This window comes from Megalops cyprinoides, chromosome 21 (assembly GCF_013368585.1).
Source record: "Megalops cyprinoides isolate fMegCyp1 chromosome 21, fMegCyp1.pri, whole genome shotgun sequence".
NCBI lineage: Eukaryota > Metazoa > Chordata > Actinopteri > Elopiformes > Megalopidae > Megalops > Megalops cyprinoides.
The window spans coordinates 9,479,414-9,502,167 of NC_050603.1; the positions used below are offsets into that span (position 1 = coordinate 9,479,414).

At 45.1% G+C, this 22,754-nt stretch overlaps 2 protein-coding genes across 3 annotated transcripts; both read left to right on the top strand.

Moving 5' to 3' along the window:
• Positions 1-2,362: 2,362 nt before the first annotated feature.
• On the top strand, positions 2,363-4,124 carry LOC118769132 (trophoblast glycoprotein-like). Its single transcript, XM_036516151.1, has 2 exons — positions 2,363-2,622; positions 3,278-4,124. Exons 1-2 carry the CDS (start codon positions 2,363-2,365, stop codon positions 4,122-4,124), a joined length of 1,107 nt encoding a protein of 368 aa, XP_036372044.1.
• An 11,300-nt stretch (positions 4,125-15,424) lies between these two features.
• On the top strand, positions 15,425-18,551 carry LOC118768950 (keratinocyte differentiation factor 1-like). Of its 2 annotated transcripts, XM_036515938.1 has the most exons (4): positions 15,425-15,609; positions 16,544-17,577; positions 18,205-18,279; positions 18,445-18,551. In XM_036515938.1, the coding sequence occupies exons 2-4, from the start codon at positions 16,563-16,565 to the stop codon at positions 18,534-18,536; spliced, it is 1,182 nt and encodes a 393-aa protein (XP_036371831.1). In that variant the 5' UTR covers positions 15,425-15,609; positions 16,544-16,562; the 3' UTR covers positions 18,537-18,551. The 2 variants fall into 2 exon arrangements, with proteins under 2 accessions (XP_036371831.1, XP_036371832.1); XM_036515939.1 differs by lacking the exon at positions 15,425-15,609 and having other exon boundaries at positions 16,108-17,577.
• The last annotated feature ends 4,203 nt before the right edge of the window (positions 18,552-22,754 follow it).

A 22,754-nucleotide genomic window follows, 5' to 3' on the forward strand; every position in this document is an offset into this window, starting at 1 on the left:
AAACAGCGCATTATGAGGGCCTGATTCGATATCTGGTTAAGGGAGCCCTGTTACAAATCTTACATCCTAACCACCCCCACAGCTTCCCTATAGCTTTCTCAAACTCTCATCTTGACAGTGAAACCATTTTTGCCTCCATTCTACATTCTCTAAAGGTCTAGGGATTGTAGCGTCTGGTGGCCCGTCTGTGAATTCACACTTACAGCTCCATAAAAAAGATCCCTCCGCTTGCCTGTCTGATCACGTTATGTGTTTTCACACTTCACCCCACAAACATATGAATTGTGAGATGCTACTGAATGCGTTACCTTATACTACATTATTTATTTCCTTAGGCAAGCAGACTCCCTTTTCAGTAAGCTTGCGATTGTATGCACTACGCTATCGGTTCTTCAGCCATACCTCTTCCTTACAATAAGTCAAATTTTAGTCTCTTTCTTGTGTTTGAATGAATGGTAGACATGTAGCAAACCCAGTAACTGATTAATTACAATCATTTCATCAGAGATCACATCACCCTACAACCCTACAACATTTCCCTGAAGCTATACCGCTGGGCTTGGTTGGTACTGGAACAGGAGACATTCTGGGAAAACCAGGTTACAATTGGAGGTGATGTTCCCTCTGGATCGAACAGGACCAATACCCCAGTCCAGTGACAGTGAAGAATAACAGAAAGGTCTTTTGCACAAGATGTTTAAACCGAGGCCCTGACTCACAATTACTAAAGGCCCATGGCACTAATTGTAAAGAGTTGGTGTCCAGGCCAAATTCCTAACCGGGCTCTTTCAGTTTTCGGCTAAGTAATGCCTTTCCTCTCACAATTTATGTGTGGTAAGCATTCTGATGCAAAATGGCTGCCATGCATTACCCTGCTGGGTGCTGCACATTGGTGGGAGATGAGGAAAGTCCCAACACTGTAGTGCAAGTCCTTGGGATTCATGACAGGTGCTAAATAAGGTAAATCAGTTATTATTACTGTTACATTTGATAGATTAAACGATGTAACAGATGGTGAGGGGAATTACTAAAACAGAATACTCAGAAGTACATGCGTGTGGAAAGTACATTGTAGGATAAATAATACATATGCATAAATGGGGTTAAAATGGGTTTAAAATGCTCCATATATTCCCGGTCAAATTAAAAGTCGTTGGTTTGCGTTAAAACGACTGAATTTCCAGCATTGCATAGCGCGGTATTCTATACACTACTGAGACACTATAAACCCTTGGTGTGAGACTGGTCCTTCAGACGATGGCCCCTCTCACTGCTTCACTCCTCTTTCACGTCTTCTACCCCGGTTCCTCTGACAGTTTCCAGGGAGTCTAATTACAGAACAATCAATGGGAATTCTGACAGTCTTAAAGTGCTCATCATCGGTGCTCGAATTACACAACGTGGTGCAAGCTTGCAGTTTTAACTCTCATATGCGCGTTATATGAACTAGCTGCTACATATCCAGATAACCAACCTGGGAAAGAAAGAATAAAACCGAAGTGAAATTAAGCCTTGCAAGAAAATGAACAATCACCTGACTCAGACACAGTTTCAAAGATGACATGCTTAAAGCCTTACTTTACAGAGTAGTCTCCAAAATTTACCTGCAGGAATGCGCCAACCAAACAATGATTACTTCTCCAATATATTGTGTAGAGCCTGTACGATATTGTTTTTGGCCGTTCTCAGCGAGACTTGTTTCTTTAAGAAAGGTAGTAGCTATGGAATACAGCGCTACAGCAGAGCACCTCCCCTCCCTGGTATAGCGAGCATTCTCGATCCTCCGAGGCGATATTGTTTTAATATCATCGCGGGCCATTTACAACAGGGACTGAACTGAAGACACCTAGTGGGAACCCACTTCTCTTTTCACGTGGAGACCCGCCCCTGCCTCCACTCGCGCGGGGTCCTTCTGAAATGCAAACAAGCCGTATACACTGGCAGTAGATAAACCAAGCAAGGTCAGGAGCGACATCAAAGGCAAGCTGACACAACGGAACCCTCTGAGCAACACGTCCTCTTTTTTTGCTTTTTGCATTACTTGTTTAAGCTGGGAGGATAACTTCACATCATGCGGTGCCAGACGTAAAAGGTCGTTCATGGACGGAAAGAGCGACCGGACGCCCTCATTCCTGCATCTTTAGTTCGTTCATTCTAGCCGGCGAGGACGTTTTGAAAAAAGTGCGGCGAGAGTTGTAAGTTGCAGCGAGGTAACAAAATGCCAGTAATGCACTTGTATTTGTTTTAGGTTTTATTAAGAAACTTTGCTCTGCGTGCGTGAGCGAATATTTCTAAATAGCCTGGAATTTGTTAAAATTCAATCATTGCACCTACGGCTGTATTTTCAGCAATGATTTCGAAAATGATGGGTTTGGTTTTGTGGGACCTACTCTGCGTGCTGCTCTGTGCCCCGGTCCTCCTCGCAGCGTGTCCGGCGCGGTGCGAATGTTCGGAACCTGCGCTAACGGTAAAGTGCGTTTCCAAGGACCTCCAAAACATTCCGACGGGGATTCCCGGATACACCAGGAATCTGTTCATCACGGGAAACCACATCAGCAGAATCGGACCCGAGTCATTTAAAGGACTCGATAACCTGACCACGCTGTCATTAAGTAACAACGGGTAAGGGAACAATCCATAAATAATCGAGCCTGTATCGTTAGCCATCTGTGCCAACAGCCATGAAAAATAGCGGAATATACACATCTTAGAAGTGATTGGGCTATTGTATCATCTATCTATGATTCTGGATTACAATGTAAGAAATAAATTGAATTTTAGAAATGTACGTTCATAATCTTATTTTTCTGACAGCGTTGTGGAACGGTTTCTCTTGTTCAGCAACTTATGTTAGTGGTTTATATGTAAGTATCTTAACATCTTTCATGTTTTGCAGTTACTGTCTGCACTCCGTATATATTGCATTATCCACAAATATTTCACTTTACCTGAATGTTTCAGGTGGCGGAGTGAGTTGCTTTAATTAAATCCAAATTTATATGTGATAATTGAACCCCGCAGAGTCTAATAACACCTGTATAGCAGGTGGTCAGTGTTTCTTATTCTGTTTTCAGGCATGTAACAGTTATCCACACTCACACTGAGTGCCATATGTAATGTATGCCTCTAACACAAGCAGTCTGTCTCCCAGGGTCATGACAGCTCAAAGAGGCAAATTGTTGTTGTAGTGGTTGGGGGTGTGGGAGTGGGTGTAGTGGTGAGAATGTGATAACCCTCAATGCGTTGTTTAACCATGGTGACCCTTCCTAACCAACAGGATCAGAGAGCTGGAGTCCCAGGCATTCTCCAGCCTGCACAGCCTGCTCCATCTGGACCTGAGCAGCAACCAGCTGACTCTCATCCACCCCGAGGCCTTTGTGATCCCGGGCGGGGCGTTGCGAGAGCTCAACCTGAGCGGCGCCCTCCTCCACCACTCCTCCGGCACCGACCTGGCCCGTTCGCTCCGCTGGGGCACCCTGGGAGAACTGCGCAGGCTGGACCTGTCGGGGAACGGCCTGGCGCACCTCCCCTCCTGCATGTTTTCCCACCTCCCCAGCCTCCGCCGCCTACGGCTGGCCAACAACTCCCTGGTGGTGCTGAAGAACGGCACCTTCTCCGGCCTTGAGTGGCTGGAGGAGCTGGACCTGACCCGCAACTCCTTCAGAACCTTCCAGGGGGAGAGCCTAGGGGAGCTGGAGGCCCTTCCCAGTGCCCAGCTCTTCCTGGGCCAGAACCCCTTCACTTGCTCCTGCTCCATCGAGGACTTCGCCCGCTGGCTCAACAGCTCGCACGGTCGGGTGGCCGATGTGGCCCGCCTGGTGTGCGCCTTCCCCACCGAGCTGCAGAACACCTCCCTGCTGGAGACGGACGAGCTGGACCGGGCCTGCAGGGCCAGCCAGGGCACGGACCTCACACTGCAGACCTCCTACGTCTTCCTGGGGGTGGTGCTGGGATTCGTGGGCGTGGTCTTCCTCTTTGTGCTCTACCTCAACCGCAAGGGCATCAAGAGGTGGATGTTCGACACACGGGACGCCTGCAGGGAGGCGCTGGAGGGGTACCACTACCGCATGGAGATCGATTCGGACCCACGCCTGGCACAGGTCTCCACCACTTCAGACCTGTGATCCAGTCCCACCTACTGTAGACACTGAATAGACATTTTTACTCTTTTCCCAATGGATTTGTATTGACAGCGGATTTAACTGCCTGTAAAAAATACATTTGTATAAACATACTGTATGTAAATACATATAAATATTTAGGAATATATTTCAGCGCGTTTTTCTTAATTAATGCATGCACGGCCTGTCCCTTACATTTCTAGTGCTTCATCTATGACGCTCCTGGGCTGTTCTCTAGTGAGTCCCCCGTCCCCAAATCCACTGGTGTTCAGACTGCTGGCAGCAATCAGGGCAGACTTGAGAATTTCCTCTGAACAACTAATACAGACACTCCTCCCTTCCCTGAATCTGGCCATCCTTCAGTGAGTTTCTTCAGTCCATAGAGGATACAGCAAGCCACCCCCCAGTCCTTTCTCATCGTACAATGAGCAGTGTGTGATAATGCTGGTCATTCTGTGCTTTTTTTTACTTGCCCGGGTGCCGTTTCAGGACTGACTCACTTGCGCTTGTTATTGATGATTAATTCCACAGACTTGTTTGATTAAATCTTAAGTCAAATTCCCATGAAGTCCTGGGAACTGAGAAGCTGATATTCCCTTGTCTTGGTGTGTAAAACTGACCAAATATTCACGCCTTAGCATCTGTCCCTGGAAAACGGCTCTGGCTCATTTATTCGTTTGGAGTCCTATGGCCCAGGGTACGAGGGAGAGATTTCTACACATTGCCACCACGACGTTTCAGAAGGAGGAACACACCTAGAATGGAGGGGGGTGATCCAACAAACCTGTGACAGTGAGAAAGGGTCGAACACACCTTTGATGGTGGGAGAGGGTCCGCAGAGCGGAGGCTGAGACCGGGCTGCGGGTTTGACCCTGCTCTGCTCGTACCCCTTCACACACGGGGCAGGGAACCTGTGGCGTGGATCCAGAGGCGGAAACGTCCCGCGGCCTGGGGCTCCTCTTTGTTTTCACTCTGGTTGTTTTATCGTCACGGGTGATGAGAACCAGCCTCCACTCTGCACTGCAGCTGAGAGGACCCCCCCTCCCCCGGCTCACCCCCCCACCACCCCCCATGCCTGGAAGACAGCAGTCAGGCTTGGAAGCTTTTGGAAGCACTTTGAGGGGGGAAAAAATGAGCCGGATTCTTCTGGTTTGTCACAAGCTCCCCCAGCTGCCTCTGTTTAAGGGACCCGCAGTGATAAGACACAGATGATTCTCCCCCTGCGCCAGAGTTCAGCTTTCTCCCAGAAGTGTTTTATCTGTGTGCTGGATTCACTTAGATTGCGTCCCGCCTCCTTCACCAGCTGGAGTAGTGTTGTTTTAATAAACAGTAATATCTTTATTAGATTGTATTATACATATATACTATTTCATATATAGTATACCATTAAAGCCTATGCTGCAAACTGTATTTTGCAATATGTTATTTTAGAACAGGTGCCATGTATGGGATGCACACACACCTTTGGATTCAAAAACCAGGCAGGAAGTTCAACTTTGTCATTGTGTCCTGAAATGGTAATCTTCAAATATACAGGCTGAACAAAACAGCTACACATATAGCAGTAGCTAAAGTACGGTTGGAGAGAATAATCTTTTTTTTTTATTGCACTGCTAATTATCACATACACTTTTTTAAGCACACCATTTACACTGTCATTGTTTATGCTAGGGATAGAAAGGAAGTGAAAATACTATTCAACACTGCAGTAATGACCCATTCATTTAATGGCTGCAAGATGTTGTTTTGTAATGTCTGTTTAAAAGGTAAATGAAATTTCATGTATGAGGACATTACTCCATAATATTTGCTACACATGGCCACATGTTTAGAGATGCAGCTAACAATGCATTCCCTCTGTTTTGAATGTCATATTGTGGCATATGTTCACTGTCAGGATGTGCTGTTCCTCATAATCAATGCAATGAAAATCTGCAAACATTTTTCTTGGGTCTTGCAGCTGGGTTATGAGTGGTGTAGAGAGCATGGAGGAAGAAAATGTCAGTGAAGACATTCTGTCCTGTCCAGTGGAGAAAACAGTTTGAATCAGTGTTTGGTTTGCATGTTTTAATTTTTAGAGTTTCGATCAGAATAAGCCATTAATTTTGTCTCGGTGTAAGTTGTCATACCCTTAGGGTTTGGATCTAAGATCATATTAGCTCTATATTGTTCAGAATCCACTGCTTTTGGACACCACATTTGTTTCCGTAGCCCTCTGCCCTTCTTGGTCTGGGATGTCCCTTTGGTCACATGGGTGGTGTTGCAGGCAGTTCTAAAATGTAATTTGGTTGTTTGAATGGCTGTAAGTTTTCCCAGCATGCATGAAAAAAGAAAAAAACTGAAGAATCATAATTAAAATAAACCCCTGTCTAAGTAGTATTTGTTCTTTGCCAAAGGTGTCCTTCAGAAGCCTAGTCTTCTCAGTGGAATTTTAATATCTTGTTGATTAAATGATTGCTTTCAATGGAGAGCCCAACACCAACAAGTGCAATTTTAAAACTGAATTGAATCCAAGTCCACAAACATACAAGACAATAAAAATAAAAGGAAAAATGAAACATGAACATTTTGAAGCATTTCATTTTTGAGCTAGTTCAATCGGTGTTAAGCAGGGTTGTTGAAAGCAAAATGGCTGTTTCGTACATGTTTCACAAAGGACAAAAAAGGAAGAATGAGTTTCCTGTGCACTCTCACCAGAGAGAGAGAGAGAGAGAGAGAGAGAGAGAGAGAGAGAGAGAGAGAGAGAGAGAGAGAGAGAGAGAGAGAGAGAGAGAGAGAGAGAGAGAGAGACAGAGAGAGAGAGAGAGAGAGAAAGAGAGAGAGAGAGAGAGAGAGAGAAAGAGAGAGAGAGAGAGAGAGAGAGAGAGAGACAGAGAGAGAGAGACAGAGAGAGAGAGTGAGAGAGAGAGAGAAAGAGAGAGAGAGAGAAAGAGAGCGAGTGAGAGAGAGACATAGAATGAGGGCGAGAGAAAGAGAAAGACCAAGTGAGAGAGAGAGAGAGAGAGAGAGAGAGAGAGAGAGAGTGAGAGAGAGAGAGAGAAAGAGAGCGAGTGAGAGAGAGACATAGAATGAGGGCGAGAGAAAGAAAAAGACCAAGTGAGAGAGAGAGAGAGAGAGAGAGAGAGAGAGAGAGAGAGAGAGACAGAGAGAGAGAGTGAGCGAGAGAGAGAAAGAGAGAGAGAGAGAAAGAGAGCGAGTGAGAGAGAGACATAGAATGAGGGCGAGAGAAAGAGAAAGACCAAGTGAGAGAGAGAGAGAGAGAGAGAGAGAGAGACAGAGAGAGAGAGAGAGAGAGAGAAAACCACATTCAGAATATTTAAGTGTTCCCACAGTGATTGCACCCTCCTTGTGTTGTCCTGCTCCGTTGGCCCAGTTTTTTATTATTATTATTCCTTCAAGGGTGTTGAACATGTAATTATTTTCAGAAAATTAATACATCACGAGGTCTTGTATATTTTGTTCACCAGTTTTTTTTCAGTTTCTGACCCTTCAGAAACAGCGGCAATGGTTGTGTTTGTTTGTGTGTGTGATACTTATAATAAAAATATATCCAGAGTTTTTGGTTTGAACCTAGTCAGTGGATTTGTACAAGACGAAATAAAACTTCCATTTTGATGGACAGCACAGCAGTAATGAGAATCTAATGACAAATGGACAGACAAATGTGCACTAACAACAAATGGGCCTACATCTCCCCACATCCACACACTGTTCCAGGGTCACAGACGTAGCACCATGATAATATATAGGTAGTCAGTCTCCATGATCATCCACAGTGTTCCTAGTTCAACCCTGATTCCTCTATCTCTCTTAGTAATGGCCCTTCAGAGCAGATCCAGGGATGGAGTCAGCCTCACGGTGTGGCAGAGACATGATGCTAACCAGGGAGCAGCTGGAAAATCTCCCTTATGTCTCATTTAAAACAAAGGATTGGACCAAGAACAAAAAAAGGCAGTTCAGTCATTGGTCAATTCACTGGCCGAACAGTGCCCATACAGACTTCAGATCAGATGGATAAACGGACTGTGGCTAATGTGGATTCTTGCTGCGGGCAGGGCGAGGTTTCAGCGCCGATACCAGCGGGCAGCTGAAAGCAGAGGTGAATGGTAGAGAGGGAGCGGCGGGTTGCCATGGTCTGTCACTATGGCTCCCACGCGATGGGGGCAAAGCCTTCCCATTCTTTTCTTCTCTTTCAGAAAAATTCATCCAATTAAGGGAGCCTGTGTGATGAGTCAACCTGACACCGAATGCTGTTCTTCTGTCCATTACCGTGGCCCTGCCACTGTGCTGGAACACTGCACCGAGATCAATCCGGCCATATCTTTCCCAAATGGCTTTTTACATGCGATTTCTGCAGCAGGCGAAATCTCTTGTCGATTTTATGACTATGACTCCAACAGGCTGGCTTTCTCTAATGACACAGCTTAAAAAAAAAAAAACTAAAACTGCAATGGAAGTAGAGTCTGTTCATTTTCATTTTATTTCTTCTCTCATTATCTCTGCGTTGTGGCTATTAAATGAATTACACAATTGGAGACTGTCTGAATTCATTTTTAAAGTATTCCGCTGGGACAATTAGCCATTGAGGTAACTATAGATGGAGATCAGTCACTTCAGAACATCTTGCTGCCATTATGTGATTTGATGGCCATGACAAGGAATATGGCTCACAAGTGCCCTCACATCTGTAATGAATTGAATATGTTAAAAAAAAAAACCCCCACAACAGCCGTTGCCATGGCAACGAAGACCCGAGTGGCAAACGACTAGCCGCGGGAGCTCGCATGGCGAAACGGGCCGGAGTCCTCAGCGCCAACTGCTGCTCTTCGCCTCTGCTCGCTTCCTGCCAACGGTTTTACTCGAATCAAAGCGATGCCCCGCTCTGGCCAGCAGACTTGGTCCCAGTTCAGGCTCAGTCCTGATCACATGAAGCCCTGCTCGTTTTGGCAGCAGTTGTTGGAGAGAGCAAAATGTACAGTGTAATGAAGGGCCACTATTTTGCAGTCATTGGAACACAGCTGCCAGATTGAGGTCCCACTACACACTTTTTTCATTTCTTAAACCATATTGAGAGACCAGAATGTATGACGTAGTGTGTGTAGCATAATTTTGCAGTCTGGGGGGGTTGGGAGGGGGCTCATGGGAATAATTTATACAGCATATACAGCCAAAAGCCCTAAAAATACTGATTTTCTCCTAACAGATGGAATCGTAAACTTTTTACGTACATTTTATAGACAAATATTTTATCACCCAAACTCTGGAATTGCCAGCCGTACATCAAGATGGCCTCGCTGCCCCTCTATACTTTCAGAGGAGCACTGTAACATTACATTACATCACACGCATTTAGCGGACACTCTTATCCAGAGCGACTTCCATCACAATAGAACATAAAGTTTATAAAGTTTGCTGTTATAAGGTGGCTCTAATTTCATGAGCGGCAGAAAAGTGTACAGTAATCACACTAAAATAGCTGCAAATGCAAAGCTGCTGCACTCTGAATATTAAAACAGTGAACCACGAAACATGTGCGATGCAGTCCTCCAATACGCTTGCATGCAACCAATCATTATTTCTCGCATGTCCCTGTATTGCACTACGGGCAGGCAAACGCTGAACAGAAGATACAAGCACTTCTTACCAGCGTCAACTGAACAGCTCTTAGGAGTATGAGGGTTACTAGTGGGGAGTGGGATTACTGGAGGCCAGTGCAATGAGGGGACACAGACTAACATAGCCCATCATATCCCAGGGATCACAGACTAAGCTACTCTGTAGAGTTGGAGCCCCGTAAACATAATGTTTGTTAGGAAAAGAAAACTGTGTACATATCGAAGTGACATAGTCTATACATATTTATATGTATTTATCACTGGTCTAGCCATGATCCACACAGACATGTGTTCAGTATTGTTATACCCACAGAACATCAGACACAACCAAAATCACATAGTTAATATGTGAATAGACATATGTGGTATATATTCCCCAAACCCATTTAATTACATTTCACAAAGACACGCTTACACAGACACGCCCACACCTTGCGTGAGCGCACACACACACACACACACACACACACACACACACACACGCACTCACTCATACCTTTCACACAAGCACACACGCAAACACGTTTTTTTTTTTTTTTTTTTCCTCCGGCGTTAGAATGAGCATTCCAAGTGTTCCTAGTCCTGGTGATGGGAATATGGATGCAAGCCTTTTGGACAATTGACAGAAATTAAACTTTGAAAAACACTGCAGGCCTTCAATAGGGGCCAGCCAGCCTTTGAGTCCTCAAGAGAGACACAGAGGGGGCTCTGAAATAAATCCATTTGGAAAAGAGAAACCCACATTGCCTTTTTACTAGCACAGCACTTATTTGAAGACTGAAACCACAACAATATAACTGTCTCCCACAGATGTCTCCAGAAATGAAACCCAGGGCCTGAATTACAAGGCCGTGCCATTGTGTGCTCATCCTTTTCCCTTCTCTGCCATGCCTCCCCCCATTTTCTCAATATTCCTCTGTGCTTTTTGTCTTTTCTCTCTCCCATCAAAGGCTTTTTTTTCAAGATTTGTGACGCTACAAGAACTTTCTTCTATATATGAAAACAGAAACACATACACACACACACCAAGATGCCAAGACCCCGGTCTTCTTTGTGGGGACTCCGTCACTCCCAGCTGGCTGTGTGATGGTCCTCCAGCACCATGTGGCCTGTAAGACATCCTGTTTTGTTGTAGCTGCGGTTGTTCAGAAGAGGCTTGCTTTAGAGAGAGGACTTGTCTGGTCAAACTTGGCTCTAGTGAGAAGACCATAAAGGCATTTGTCCTTTCTGACTGTTGGGAGAGAGGTTATGTTAGGAAACAATTATGTGCCTGTTTTTCTTCCTCCCCCAACAGATGATGTTTGTTACTAATGTACTTCAAAGACACATCCTTCTCTTCGCAGTCTCTTCTACTCTTTCACTTTAACTCTCCCTCTCCCTTCCTTCATCAGTCCCCTCCCATTCAGCAGATTTTTTTTTTTTTTACTGTTACCTGACAAGGTGCTGAAAACTCCAGCACAACAGCAAAAAAAAAAAAAAAAGACTTGGCCTTCTTGGTTTCCCTCCCTGCTTCGCATCTATGCAGGTCTCCAAGGAAGGGAACTGACAGCTAGGCTGGTGTATGGTGATGAAGTCAAACACAGCCTGGAACTGAACTGATGCTGTGGGGCTAACACCTTAGCTGTCAATCTGGTACGCAGGGGCCAGGAGGCTACCGACAATTTTAGAAGAGGTCGCACTGTACCCTTCAGGCATCGCAGGCACCCTGAAGGATCTCACTGTTTTGGCACAATTTCAGCTCCTCCTCCATTTAATCACTGGATTTGCACATTGATATTTTTGTACTCTGTTAAACGTAAGGCCGATAATACTAATTCTGCTATAAAGCGCTCCTCTTCAGGGAACAAGTGAGCAATGCCCTGGTGATTAAGGGAAGGAACAAAAACATTAAGAGCCTCATTCATTAGCCTCAGAACAAGAAGCCAGTGTTTACCTTTCAGCAAATGTGTCCAATGGGGCAGAACAGTTAAAAAAATCCATTCCTATGGCAGTGATATGGATTGAACAGTAGTGAAGGCATTCATTTTCTGGTCTGCATATTAAAAATGTTTTCAATAAAGTAGAACGCAATTCATTTGCAATGATAAACGTGTGGTTGATTTGAATGTAAGAAGAGTATCAACGTACAAGAAACACAGCGCTATCTTAAATATGGCCTCATCAGAGGTTACGTGAAGAAAGCAGAACAGAGTGAAAATTTGCTGCACCTTATGGGCACAGTGTCCATAATACAATTTCTGTGTGCCCAGAACAGTGTCTGTGCAAATCACAGTATCTCTGTACACAGCACAGCAGCCACATGTGTAACACTGCCTCCGTGTTCACAATTTAGATGAGTTCGGTGGTCCCAGGGAGGCCGCCCCTGTAATTGTCATGGAGTGGCACGCTCTCGGCTCCTCTCTCTCCGATAATCAGTTTCACTTCCTTTATTACCTCACATAGCAGTCCAGATGCCCAACCAGGAGGGGGGCTGGTGCTCCCGGCAGAGATGCTCAGCGTCTGATTGGCTGGGAGGATGATAGAGTACTGGGGGGTCAAAGGGCAGTATATATTCCGAAGGTGCTGCCAGCAGTCTCTTTTCTGTTCCATTTTAATGAAACGTTTTTAAGTCTGCCATGTGAACTTAAAACACCTTTCAATAAGCAAAAATAAAATAAAAACTGTTATTAATAGCACCTTGCAATTCCCACATGTGGATATGTGTTTTCTACCGGCACATCCCCTTTTACAGTTTGTGGACTGACTGTTATAGAGCAATCCATTTTTAAATCCGTCCAACACCGAATTTCCTGCTGTGTAAAAGTTCTAAAATTAGAATTTTAAAATTAGATGCTCGTACGTCATGAAGGAAAAAGGACATCCAAAATCCTTCATTCCCACAGCAAGGGACCTGGCTCAGGATCAATGATAAATTCAGACTATCTGCCCTGAAAAGACAGCAGCAATATTCACTGAGCCATCAGGGTGCATGCCAGTTGTGTAAATCACCCATGAGCAGTGTCTGTGTGTGTGTGTGTGTGTGTGTGTGTGTAGGTGTATGTGTGGGTGTGTGTGTTTGGGTGAGTGTGTGTGTGGGTGTGTGTGTTTGGGTGAGTGTGTATGAAAATGCATGCGTACATATATGTGCTTGCCTGAATGTGTGTGAGCTTGTGCATATGTCTGTTTCCAGTTCTATGGTGGCAAAGGGGTTTGAAAGTCATGCTGGGTCCAGCTCTGCAGTGAGAAACGGGATATAATGAGTGCTAGCTGCAGCGTCTCTCCTGCACTTGCAGACGGGCACCTCGGAGAAGAGAGAAGTCATTTCTTCACCCCTGCCAAAACGTCCACAGGCTGAGACAGTCCTGAAACAGATGGAGGAGCTATGAGCACTGTCCTCATCAGTCCTCTGCCCCCCTCCCCCTCCGCACACACACACGCGCACACACACCCTCAGAAGAGTGATAGACTGCAGGCATCTCATTCTCCAGCCCCGCGAAGCAGGTGGCGGTGCAGCGGTGATTGAGAGCTGCTGTTCGGCAAAATGAGCTGTTTCCTGTGACGGATGAGGCCCGCCTCCATCCCTCTGTTCTCCGTCGCCGTGAAACATGGCTCTGTCCAAACGAACACCGTCACCAAGGCCGACCACTGAAGTCACAGGGCCGTTTGACCATTTTTTTTCCTGGAACATTCCGTCCTGTTACTGCTGTTGGCTCTTCAAACGTGGGACGAAGGGGGTTCACTTTGGGTGTGATCTGCACATGCACACGGTGTCTTCCAGTTTAGCCACAGAAGCGCGTGGTCCCCAAATGCGTGTCATTGCCTTTCAGTGCTGCAGTGTACACTGCAGCGTATCAATTGTTATGTGTTGCTCTCAGTTTTGGAATGCGTTGCATTTTGGTAATGGGGTGCGTGTCTGTTTGCTGATGAGGACGTGCAGTCGTATTTTCAGATGGGTGGTGATCTCTCTGATTCATTCAGTCTCACTAAGACATCCCAACAGAGGGACTGGACTTCCTGCTTTCTGCAGATGAGAAAAACAAGAGTTTTGCACCAACACCTGGCTGCTCCGTCGCATGACTCTGAGACAGGGTGACAGATTTACACAGTGCCCAAGTCCAGTGCACTGGCTACAAACTGTTCCCTCTGCAATGCACTCTATCTACAGGACAGTCAGACTAATCAACCCTATTCATCAAGGACAGAGTGACGGCTGCCATGTCATGGCCTTACCTGTGATGTGTGTGTGTGTGTGTGTGTGTGTGTGTGTGTGTGTGTGTGTTTTGCACCAGCAACGCTCAGATTCTGTGCAGATTCAGCGCAGATGTTCTCTTTTAGATTGGCACAGAGGAGGGGATGAGACATTGAGATGATTTATTAGATGAGGAAACTATTCCTGAACCTTTCCTTCAGAAATAAATTCCCTTGTAATTTAAAGCTAGATTTACATCTATGTCTCTTGGTAAAGGATCATTAACACAGACAAAGTTGGTCTGCAGCCCTGGGAAAAATACACCACTGTTGCCACCTAGTGTTCATATGACGTACTGCAACATAATGGTTTCACGACTATTGGAATGGAAGGTATGCCATTCTCCACGTTACAGAATGCAGGGCATACCTATACAGCACCAGCACTGAGAGTTTGGACCTTTTGGGGGTTTCCTACATACATAGCCATAAAAACCTGTCTGAGCTAAAACATTCTTTAATAGCTTTAGACTGTGAAATATTCTGTTAATGTGTCCACATGTGGTTTTATTCCCACAGCAAAAATGATTTTCTTTTTCTGATTTTCAGAGATAATAATTCAGACTATCTCAATAATTTCTGTGCATATTTTGTTACATACGAGGGCTCTATGTCTGTGTTAGCTGCCAAAAAATGGGTTGCCGAAAGATCGGAATAAATAAAAAAATATATATTTACAATAATTTAAATAAAATAAATAACAGGTTACAATAGGCATGTTGGAAACACTGAGTAACAGTTTTGAAGTAGCGCTTGTTCACTTTGCCTTACATTATCTTGCCCTAGTTCATTGAAACCTGGATTCATTTTGAAGTCATTCATTTAAATGGAAATTCTATATTTGAAGGCGTTTCTGACATTAAGAGAATTCTTTCTTCGTCCACGTGAAAACCTTCGCTTTTTTGTACTCTGCTGTGCCAAAGATGGTGTTTTATTCTAGTTGATAGCACATTTGTAGTTTATTTGGCCGTCCACTAAGAGATTCTCAATATGTATGTAATTAAGGATATGTTGATTTACAAACATCAAGAAAATATTTCATGTTGCCATTCCATCCTCTAAACCAGTGTTTCCCAACCGTCTCCTGGAGGACCCTTTGTCCTGCATGTTTTAGATCTCTCCCTGCTCCAACACAGTTGATTCAAATGATCAACTCGTTATGAACTCCTGAAGCTGCTTAATAACATAATAATAATAATAACTGATCATCTGAATCAGGAGAGGATTGGGAAACGCTGCTCTATTAAAACATAAGGATACGTAAGATGAGGAAATGGTAGAACAACGCGTGCAAGCGTACGCATGCAAATATACTCTCAAATAAAGTAGGAGACGATGACATCATCGCTCACCTATGGGGGCGGGTGCGAAATCCACCTGCCGCCGGAGTAACACTGAGCAAGGGAGGACCGCAAGGAGGAAGATTTAATTTAGTTCGAGAGATCCGGAGGGTGGGGGCTTTTTTGAGTCCATGGCGTGTCTAACCCAACACAGCCAGTTACCTGCGTGCGCCGGGCCGAAGGGGAGGGTCAGGGAAATCTGACAAGCGGTGCAAACACTGCCATAGGAAGAATACAACTTTGACTTCCGGCATAAAGAAAAAAAAAACAAACTCTGAGGTCACTGAGACTGTTGCTTCACATGAGGTAAGTGCGAGTCGGATTTAAAGAAAATTGCTCACCCCAATGAGACAGACTAAATGTCGTTACTTTACAAGCCCAGAAGGAACTTTTAATGAGACGTAAAGGAGCGGCATCTGAATGTCAAAGCGATAAAATGCACAGGACTTTTTCTGTTTTGGAATGAAATGAAATATCGTACTAAACCGATGCTTTCATTTCCATATCCATCTGTTGCTGCTCCGCAAGATTTTTATGCGCAATGAAAAGAGAGTGTAGCATAAATTCTTTCTTTCGACAGTGGCAGCTGTGTGGTGTCCAGCATGGAGTGTTTGCAAACACGGATTATAGTTCCAGATAGGCCTTACTATTGCACCAGTTCAGCACAATCGTGACAAAAAAAATCTGTATCGATCTAGCCATTTTATAGACACCCTCGCCTTAAGACGATGTTCTGGTAAACTACTGAATTTCGTCATGGTGTCCAGTTACCATAATACTAATAAAAAACCCTTCATACGCCCGTGGCCACTGTCGGCGTAGAGAGCTGGGACTGTGTTATGCACGTGCGGCGATCGAGAGTATGAGATTGTGACGTGAATGACGAGATTTAGGCATCTTTAGGATTTAGGGATATTCAGACAGATGGATAGATTGTGTACTTTCTCTGTTTCCATTCCTGTACCGTCGGCTGATTGCATGCATGTGTGAAATATTCTCATATTTCGTTCTCTTGTTTTCCTTTTTGAATTCCTTCATTATGAGAAAGAACCGTTGATATGCCTTCCCAAATTAAATAAGTAATTTGATGAATCCAATGTATTTGTCCTTAGGCATGTTCTGGATATATGAGGACTTACTGAAATTGAAATGGTTATAGTTTGTCCCTGGTCCTGTTCCTCTATCTAACTTTCTCAGTATATGTCCCTATTCTCTCTCTCCCTGTCCCTTCCCCTGATAGGTCGTGGAGTGGGTGAGCCATGCCTGGAAGTGGCACAAGTAATTGTCACAATGTCTCTCTCCACGCTCGAGGGGCAGGGATGGAGGAAGACAGTTCCCGTCAGCAACGCCTCCTGTCCCAGGACAGCAGTGATGGCCCAGAATGCTACCAGGAGCGGTGTGTGGACCCGGTGGACCCGCTGCTGTACCACGGTGTCGAGATGCAGCCAACAGGGATTGCACAGAAGGCCCGCCCCAGAGATGCCCTTGAGCAAGATTCGGAGACCCTGGGGTACATCCCGGGCTCCGCCAGCTCGTCCCGTGGGGAGAAGGCGTGCAGCGCCTGTCCCGCCCCTGGGTGGCGTGGCTGCAGGGTGGCCGTGTGCTACCTGCTGACCTGCGGCCTGTACAGAGCCTGCCATCACTGCCGCTATGTACCCTGCCTGCCAGCCAACGAGAGCTCCACTGACCCCCCCGAGAGGGACCCTACAGAGGCCGTCAGCCCAGTCTGCGTGGAGCCCAAGCCCAGCAATCTCCTCCAGTTCGACAGCATCCGCTACCCGGACATCCGTATCGCAGGTAAGGAGGTGATCCTCCCGGACACGGCAGTCCGTAAAAGTGCACCTTCTCGCCCGCCAGAGGAGGAGAAGGGGAACAGCCAGCGCCCCTTCAGCAGCGTGGACAATCTGAGCCTGCAGGACGACGAGCCGGACGAGTGGGACGAGGACGGCGGCGACGTCGACGCCCTCATCGCCAGGAAGCTCCTGGAGCTGTACACCCTGCACCAGATCGAGCAGCTGGCCCTCTGCACCTCCGACTCGGTCTTCCTCAGCAAGACCGGCGAGATCAGCCGGCTGATCCGCGACGTGGTGCAGGAGCACCACCTGCAGGAGGAGGAAGCGGAGTGCAGGCTGGTGCACGGCATCATCCGCATCAGCACCCGCAAAAGCAGGAGGAAGAGGCGGCCCCGCAGGGAGGGGTGGGGCTCCGGGGTTGAAGGCACCCCAAGGGACAGCGGAAATGACACCATGATGGACTCTCTCGACAGCAACTACAGTAAGGCAGTCGTGACATAATCATTATCATTATCATTATTATATCATCAAGAAAATGCTTTTATCGAGGGCAGCCTATATGAGGTGCATTAGATAATTATGATACAGCATAAACGAATTAAAAGCCTTGCAATAAAGGTAATCAGTCTGCAAAGTAGTTGATATAGCTCAGAGTGAAAGCTCCTCATTCAGTGTAGCATGACCACTAAAGAACAGGTGAAATGGAGACGCCCAGTTTGAAGAGGGGTGTCCTTAACAGGAATCATAACTGACTTTCTCTTGCTCTGATGCTCATTAGAAAATGTAGTTATGTTAATATAGGCTCAGAAAATTAGACTAATGTCTGTGCCTCTAAATGTGGTGTGGATCACATTGTCATAATGACAATACCAGCAAGATGTATTTACCATTCAATATGTGCCAGAAATAAGGCACTTAAAAGGCTTAATTTAATCATATATGTGTGTTTTCTCTGGACAGAATATAGACAGCTGCACAATATAGACAGACAGATATAATATGTGAGATGTAGCTAATATGTGTGTGCTTCTTTGCATGGGATTTGTAGTTCTGCTTGCTTTCATATGGCTCTCACATTAAAATGCTGTGCTGTACATTTGTATTTCAGTTGACCATGTCCAGATCTCGGAGCAGACGTCAGCAGACAAACTGGCCAGACAGATGTGGGCCAGCGGCAGGAGAGGTAAGATGCCTCTCTCCTGACAGCCCCAGCAGGGTACAAATGTTTTCAGCAGTCTTGTGGAGGCTTCAAATCTGAATTTGAATTCATTGCTGAGTTCTCAGTGCTTTGCAGAGATGTGTCTATTGGCCTGTGAGTCTGTGATAAACTGGCCTCTGTCTTTCTCAGCTCACTCCTCCAGCTCCCCCACAACCAGCTCCGCCTGCCACCAGGATGTGGACTCGTCAGGAACCCCTCTGCTGTACACCATCAGAACATGATGAAGAATGTTCTGGAATGGGAATGTTGCTGCACCGTGTTCGAAATTTTAAATGTGATGGGTAACTGGATTCCCCTGCGGGACTAAATGGTTGTTCAGAGCCTGAGCTCAAGGGTACTTACCTGGTTTGACCCATGAGAGGGTCCTAGTGTAAAGAGGCTGTCCGGTGTTGTGCCTGCTGGACCCACATGATCAACCCCCTGTACCATTTTAATACAGGCAGTCCTTCATTTTACTCAAATGTCTGAGTTCCAAAAAACAGTGCTTCATCAAAACTGTGAAACCAAAAGGATTTTTCTATAATTTGAAATATAGAAATTAGGGTTGTGGTACCTACCTCACCACTCATGTGAAAATAGCACATGTATATAATGCTTTTCCAATAGAAATTTCAACTGTAAAGACTGCCTGCTGTTCTATTGCTGAATATTTAAGGAGATCCAGAGTCTGGGACTTGGCAGCCACAGAATTTTCATGAAGTGCAAAGAGTCGGAAACATAAAGTATTTTGCTGTAGTGCTGAAGTCTATATTTGGAGATGCACTGCATCTCAGTAATAGGACTTCTTCCTTATACCGCTTTACAGTGAAACTCTGTTACTTACGTAGAAAAGTGGTGCCTTAGTTGTTGGTGGCATTGTGGGGAAATGTGTTACTTAGCCATTGGTAATAGAGGAACATCTGTACTGTCCCTTTACCAAGTAATCTCTGTATGGAAACTGGCAGACCTGCTTTGTTCCTACCAGCACAGAGCAGCAGGATTCACATTCTCCAGAGGACCAAAGAAGAGACAGACAAATTACATGCCGCTGTCTCTCCTCTTTCCTTGCTTTTCTTTTCCTCTCCTTTGTTTGTTAACTCTCCATCTCCTACACCCCGTCCCCCTCTCTCAGTGCATTCTGGGGTCTTGGTGCCAGCCACCCAGGTTCTGCTGTGAGCCTGAATGGCTCACGAGGTGCAGTGGAATATGGGCTTTAGGGAAAGGGTGAGGGTGGGTTCTCATGCTGCTGTCAGGATCCACCTCATCACTGTGGGACTTGCAGTGCCATTTCCGCCAAACATGGGGCACAGCAGCAGCGGATGTGACCTAGGGAACATTTGATTGCGTGTCTTTTTTTTTTTTTTTTTGGTCATTTTTTCATTGCATGATCCTGTATTCTTGCTGGATAATTTCCTTGCCATTTGTTGTACTTTGTGTGTTTTTTCTGAGCATGTCTAAACGGACAGTGAAAAGTTCTCATCTTTACATTAGTTAGCTAATTTAATTAAAATTTTCACATATCCCTGAGTGGGGATTTTTGCACCCATGAAGGGAGAAGAGTTGAACACCTAGACACATTAAATGGTTCTACTGGTCATCTTCCATGTTTCGTAGCTATACCTATCCTATTCTGGACACGTAACACCTACTTACCTTGTGTGGCAGTGGGCAGTAGTTTTTTTGGCTTATGTGATCCTTAACCTGGAGGTTGCAGATTGAAATCCCAGGTTAGCAGATCAGCTTCTGTTCTTATGCACAAAGTACTTATTTTCAGCTATTATGGTTAATACAGATGAACATCAGTACTGACCTAGCTACGTATATAGGTAGAATGTAAAATGTCAGCCACAAGAGTTGCTCTACACAGGGTTTCTGCGGGTAAAAACATGTGAGGGTGGTTCATCCAGCTCCCTATGTGGTGCCCTGTGTTGTGGGAGGGGTAAGCAGTGCCGCTTGTCAGTTTGGTTTCTTGCCTGAGTCTGGTCAGGGCTGCAGGCCAGGGACACAGCACACAGTGTACAGTTAATCATTACATGTTTATTTTACCTTTACCCATCTGCACAGTTTGAGTTCAAACCACTGCAAAAAAAAAAAATCTAACTTTTTTATCATGTCCTAAATTTCAGAAACTTGTCATATTTTTACGAAATATAGATAAACTTGCCAAGGCCCATTTGGTTCCTCTTCTGAGCCTGCTGTTAGGGCAGAATCTAGTGAATTCTTTCAGTGGTGGGAGTGCCAGAATGTGAACCAGGCAGATATTTCTAAATCTGTCAAGTGCAATATGTTGTTTTATCTGTTCCAGTTGTGTTTTGTTGTGTTTGGACTGGTTTATTTCACTGATGTTTGTAGGAAGAGCACAGTGGTTTTGGTGTAGGTGATGCTATTTGGGGGGTATTGAGGCCTTGAGCATGTAGGTTCTGTGGTGATATTTATATATTATGTTGGCAGTTGCATTGCTGTCTGCTTGAATTCGTTTTTTTTTTTTTTGTGGTTCACAATGCTCAAAATGAGTTCAGTCTGTTTGTGGGTTTCACAGTTTTATTTTTGCAATGAAACATTGCAAGGTGTGGCAGAAGGTTTTACTTGTGTCCCAAAGTCAGGATACATTTTACTGCAATGCTTTTTGGTGAATGAAGAAGTACTCATGTACAATAAATGTATATTATTGTCAGACTACTTGGCGTCTTTCATCACTGTTCTGTTAAACCCTCAGGGATCTTCAACTGCTGTCCTATATCATTTAGGTGTGTATTTTCCAGTGAAATACTTGATACATTGTCCACCTTACATATAAATGGACACTCACACACATACACATGCACATACACACACATTTTCCCTGCCCCAGCAGGGCACTAAAGAGGTTGTACCAGATATGACCCAATTAATAAAGTCCTGTTTGTGCTGTGGGTCCTTTTTTTTGCTTTGGTCTGTTTTGCTGGGGAAGTGACCTTAACATGTATGTGTCTGCATACGCCTGAATGTTTCTCTGTGTGTGAGTATGGGTGTGTGATGTGTGGGTATGCTTGTGTGTGCCTGTGTGTGCGTGTACAATGTTTCTGAACTTTCCAGTTTGTTACTTATAATACAACAATGGAGTTGTTGACTTCTTGAAGTAATGAGCAGATGAAACCTGCATGTGCAATGTGAGGGCCAGGTGTACATTAATATTTTAGTCACATACCTCAGGAGCGATGGGACATACAGAACAACATTGGGCAAAGGGGCACCTGGAGTTGACCTGCAGTTAGATGAGCTATCACTGAGCTCTACCCCCTGTATCATACTATTGTATACAGAACTTACACAATGGTGGGGGGGGGGGACATAAAATCCTTCCATGTTTTTAAGGAGGTCAAACCTGCAACCCTCTGGTTACAAACCCACATCCTTTTCTGCTGCGCCATACTGCTGTCATGTGAAGGCCAGAAAGAGTTTTAGTGGCTGACGCATACTTACACAGCTAACTTTGAGTTCTTGTGGGTCAACGTCAGCCTGCTGCACCTGAACCCTCTCTTCTGAACATGGTTTTAAGGAGGTCAAACCTGCTACCTTTGGTTACAAGCCCACATCCTTTTCTACTGTGTGAAACAGCTGTCCTGTAAAGACTACAGATTTTGGGTGACTGGCACATACTGCAACGGCTATTTTGAGTTGTGTGTCAGCGTCAGCCTGCTGCACCTGAACCCTCTCCTCTGAACATGGTTTACCCAAAGCAGACTCCTGGCATACAGCCAGCTTTCAGTGGACGATCTGCTGGGAACCGGACGTCCCTGGATTGCTATCCCTCTTGTATGATGTGTTTTGCAGACAATTTATTGCTTCCTAATATACTCGCTCTCTCCATAGTGTTCCTTTCATCCCAACACTCTCAAGGCCAAAACATTAAATTGTCCCTCTACTGGTCTGTGTCAAGTCCTGTCTTCCTCTCCATCATCACTGCATTTCTCATTGTACTATCTGTAATGTATACTAGTGAGACTGAAGGGAAAAATTAAAATAGTTAAAGCTTTGAGCCAAAAGTTTTATCCTACCAGCCAGACACCACATCTCTGCTCTCTACGTCCCATGTCTCTGGGAACTGTGACATACCATATAAGCACACTAGGTGGCATTAGCTCACAAGTAAGTAACTACAGAATATTCTGCGTGTTCTACAGAATAACTACTCTTTGTTTCAGAAATATCATGAACTCATTATATGTGTGCTTTTATTCATCTCCATTCCAAATGCTTGTAATACTGTAGTGGTAAACACATGTTAATAATAAATAATGGAATAATGTAGGACACAATTTCGAGGAGGCATACAAATAATTTCTGTTTAGATTCCCTCTAGCTGGAAATGCATAAGAGTCCAGCTGAGGGGTAAGTAGCATTTCACTTCCACACCATGTGTAAACACCAGGGACTGAAGCCCCTCTTTCACTTTCCCTCTTTCACTTTTGACCTAAATA

Bases quoted from the DNA above. Each gene is read 5' to 3' on its own strand.
- LOC118768950 (XM_036515938.1), top strand. From the start codon at position 16,563: ATGCCTGGAAGTGGCACAAGTAATTGTCACAATGTCTCTCTCCACGCT. The intron at 17,578-18,204 runs GTAAGGCAGTCG...TTTGTATTTCAG, and splicing joins CTCTCTCGACAGCAACTACA to TTGACCATGTCCAGATCTCG. The intron at 18,280-18,444 runs GTAAGATGCCTC...TGTCTTTCTCAG, and splicing joins GTGGGCCAGCGGCAGGAGAG to CTCACTCCTCCAGCTCCCCC.
- LOC118769132 (XM_036516151.1), top strand. From the start codon at position 2,363: ATGATGGGTTTGGTTTTGTGGGACCTACTCTGCGTGCTGCTCTGTGCC. The intron at 2,623-3,277 runs GTAAGGGAACAA...CCTAACCAACAG, and splicing joins CTGTCATTAAGTAACAACGG to GATCAGAGAGCTGGAGTCCC.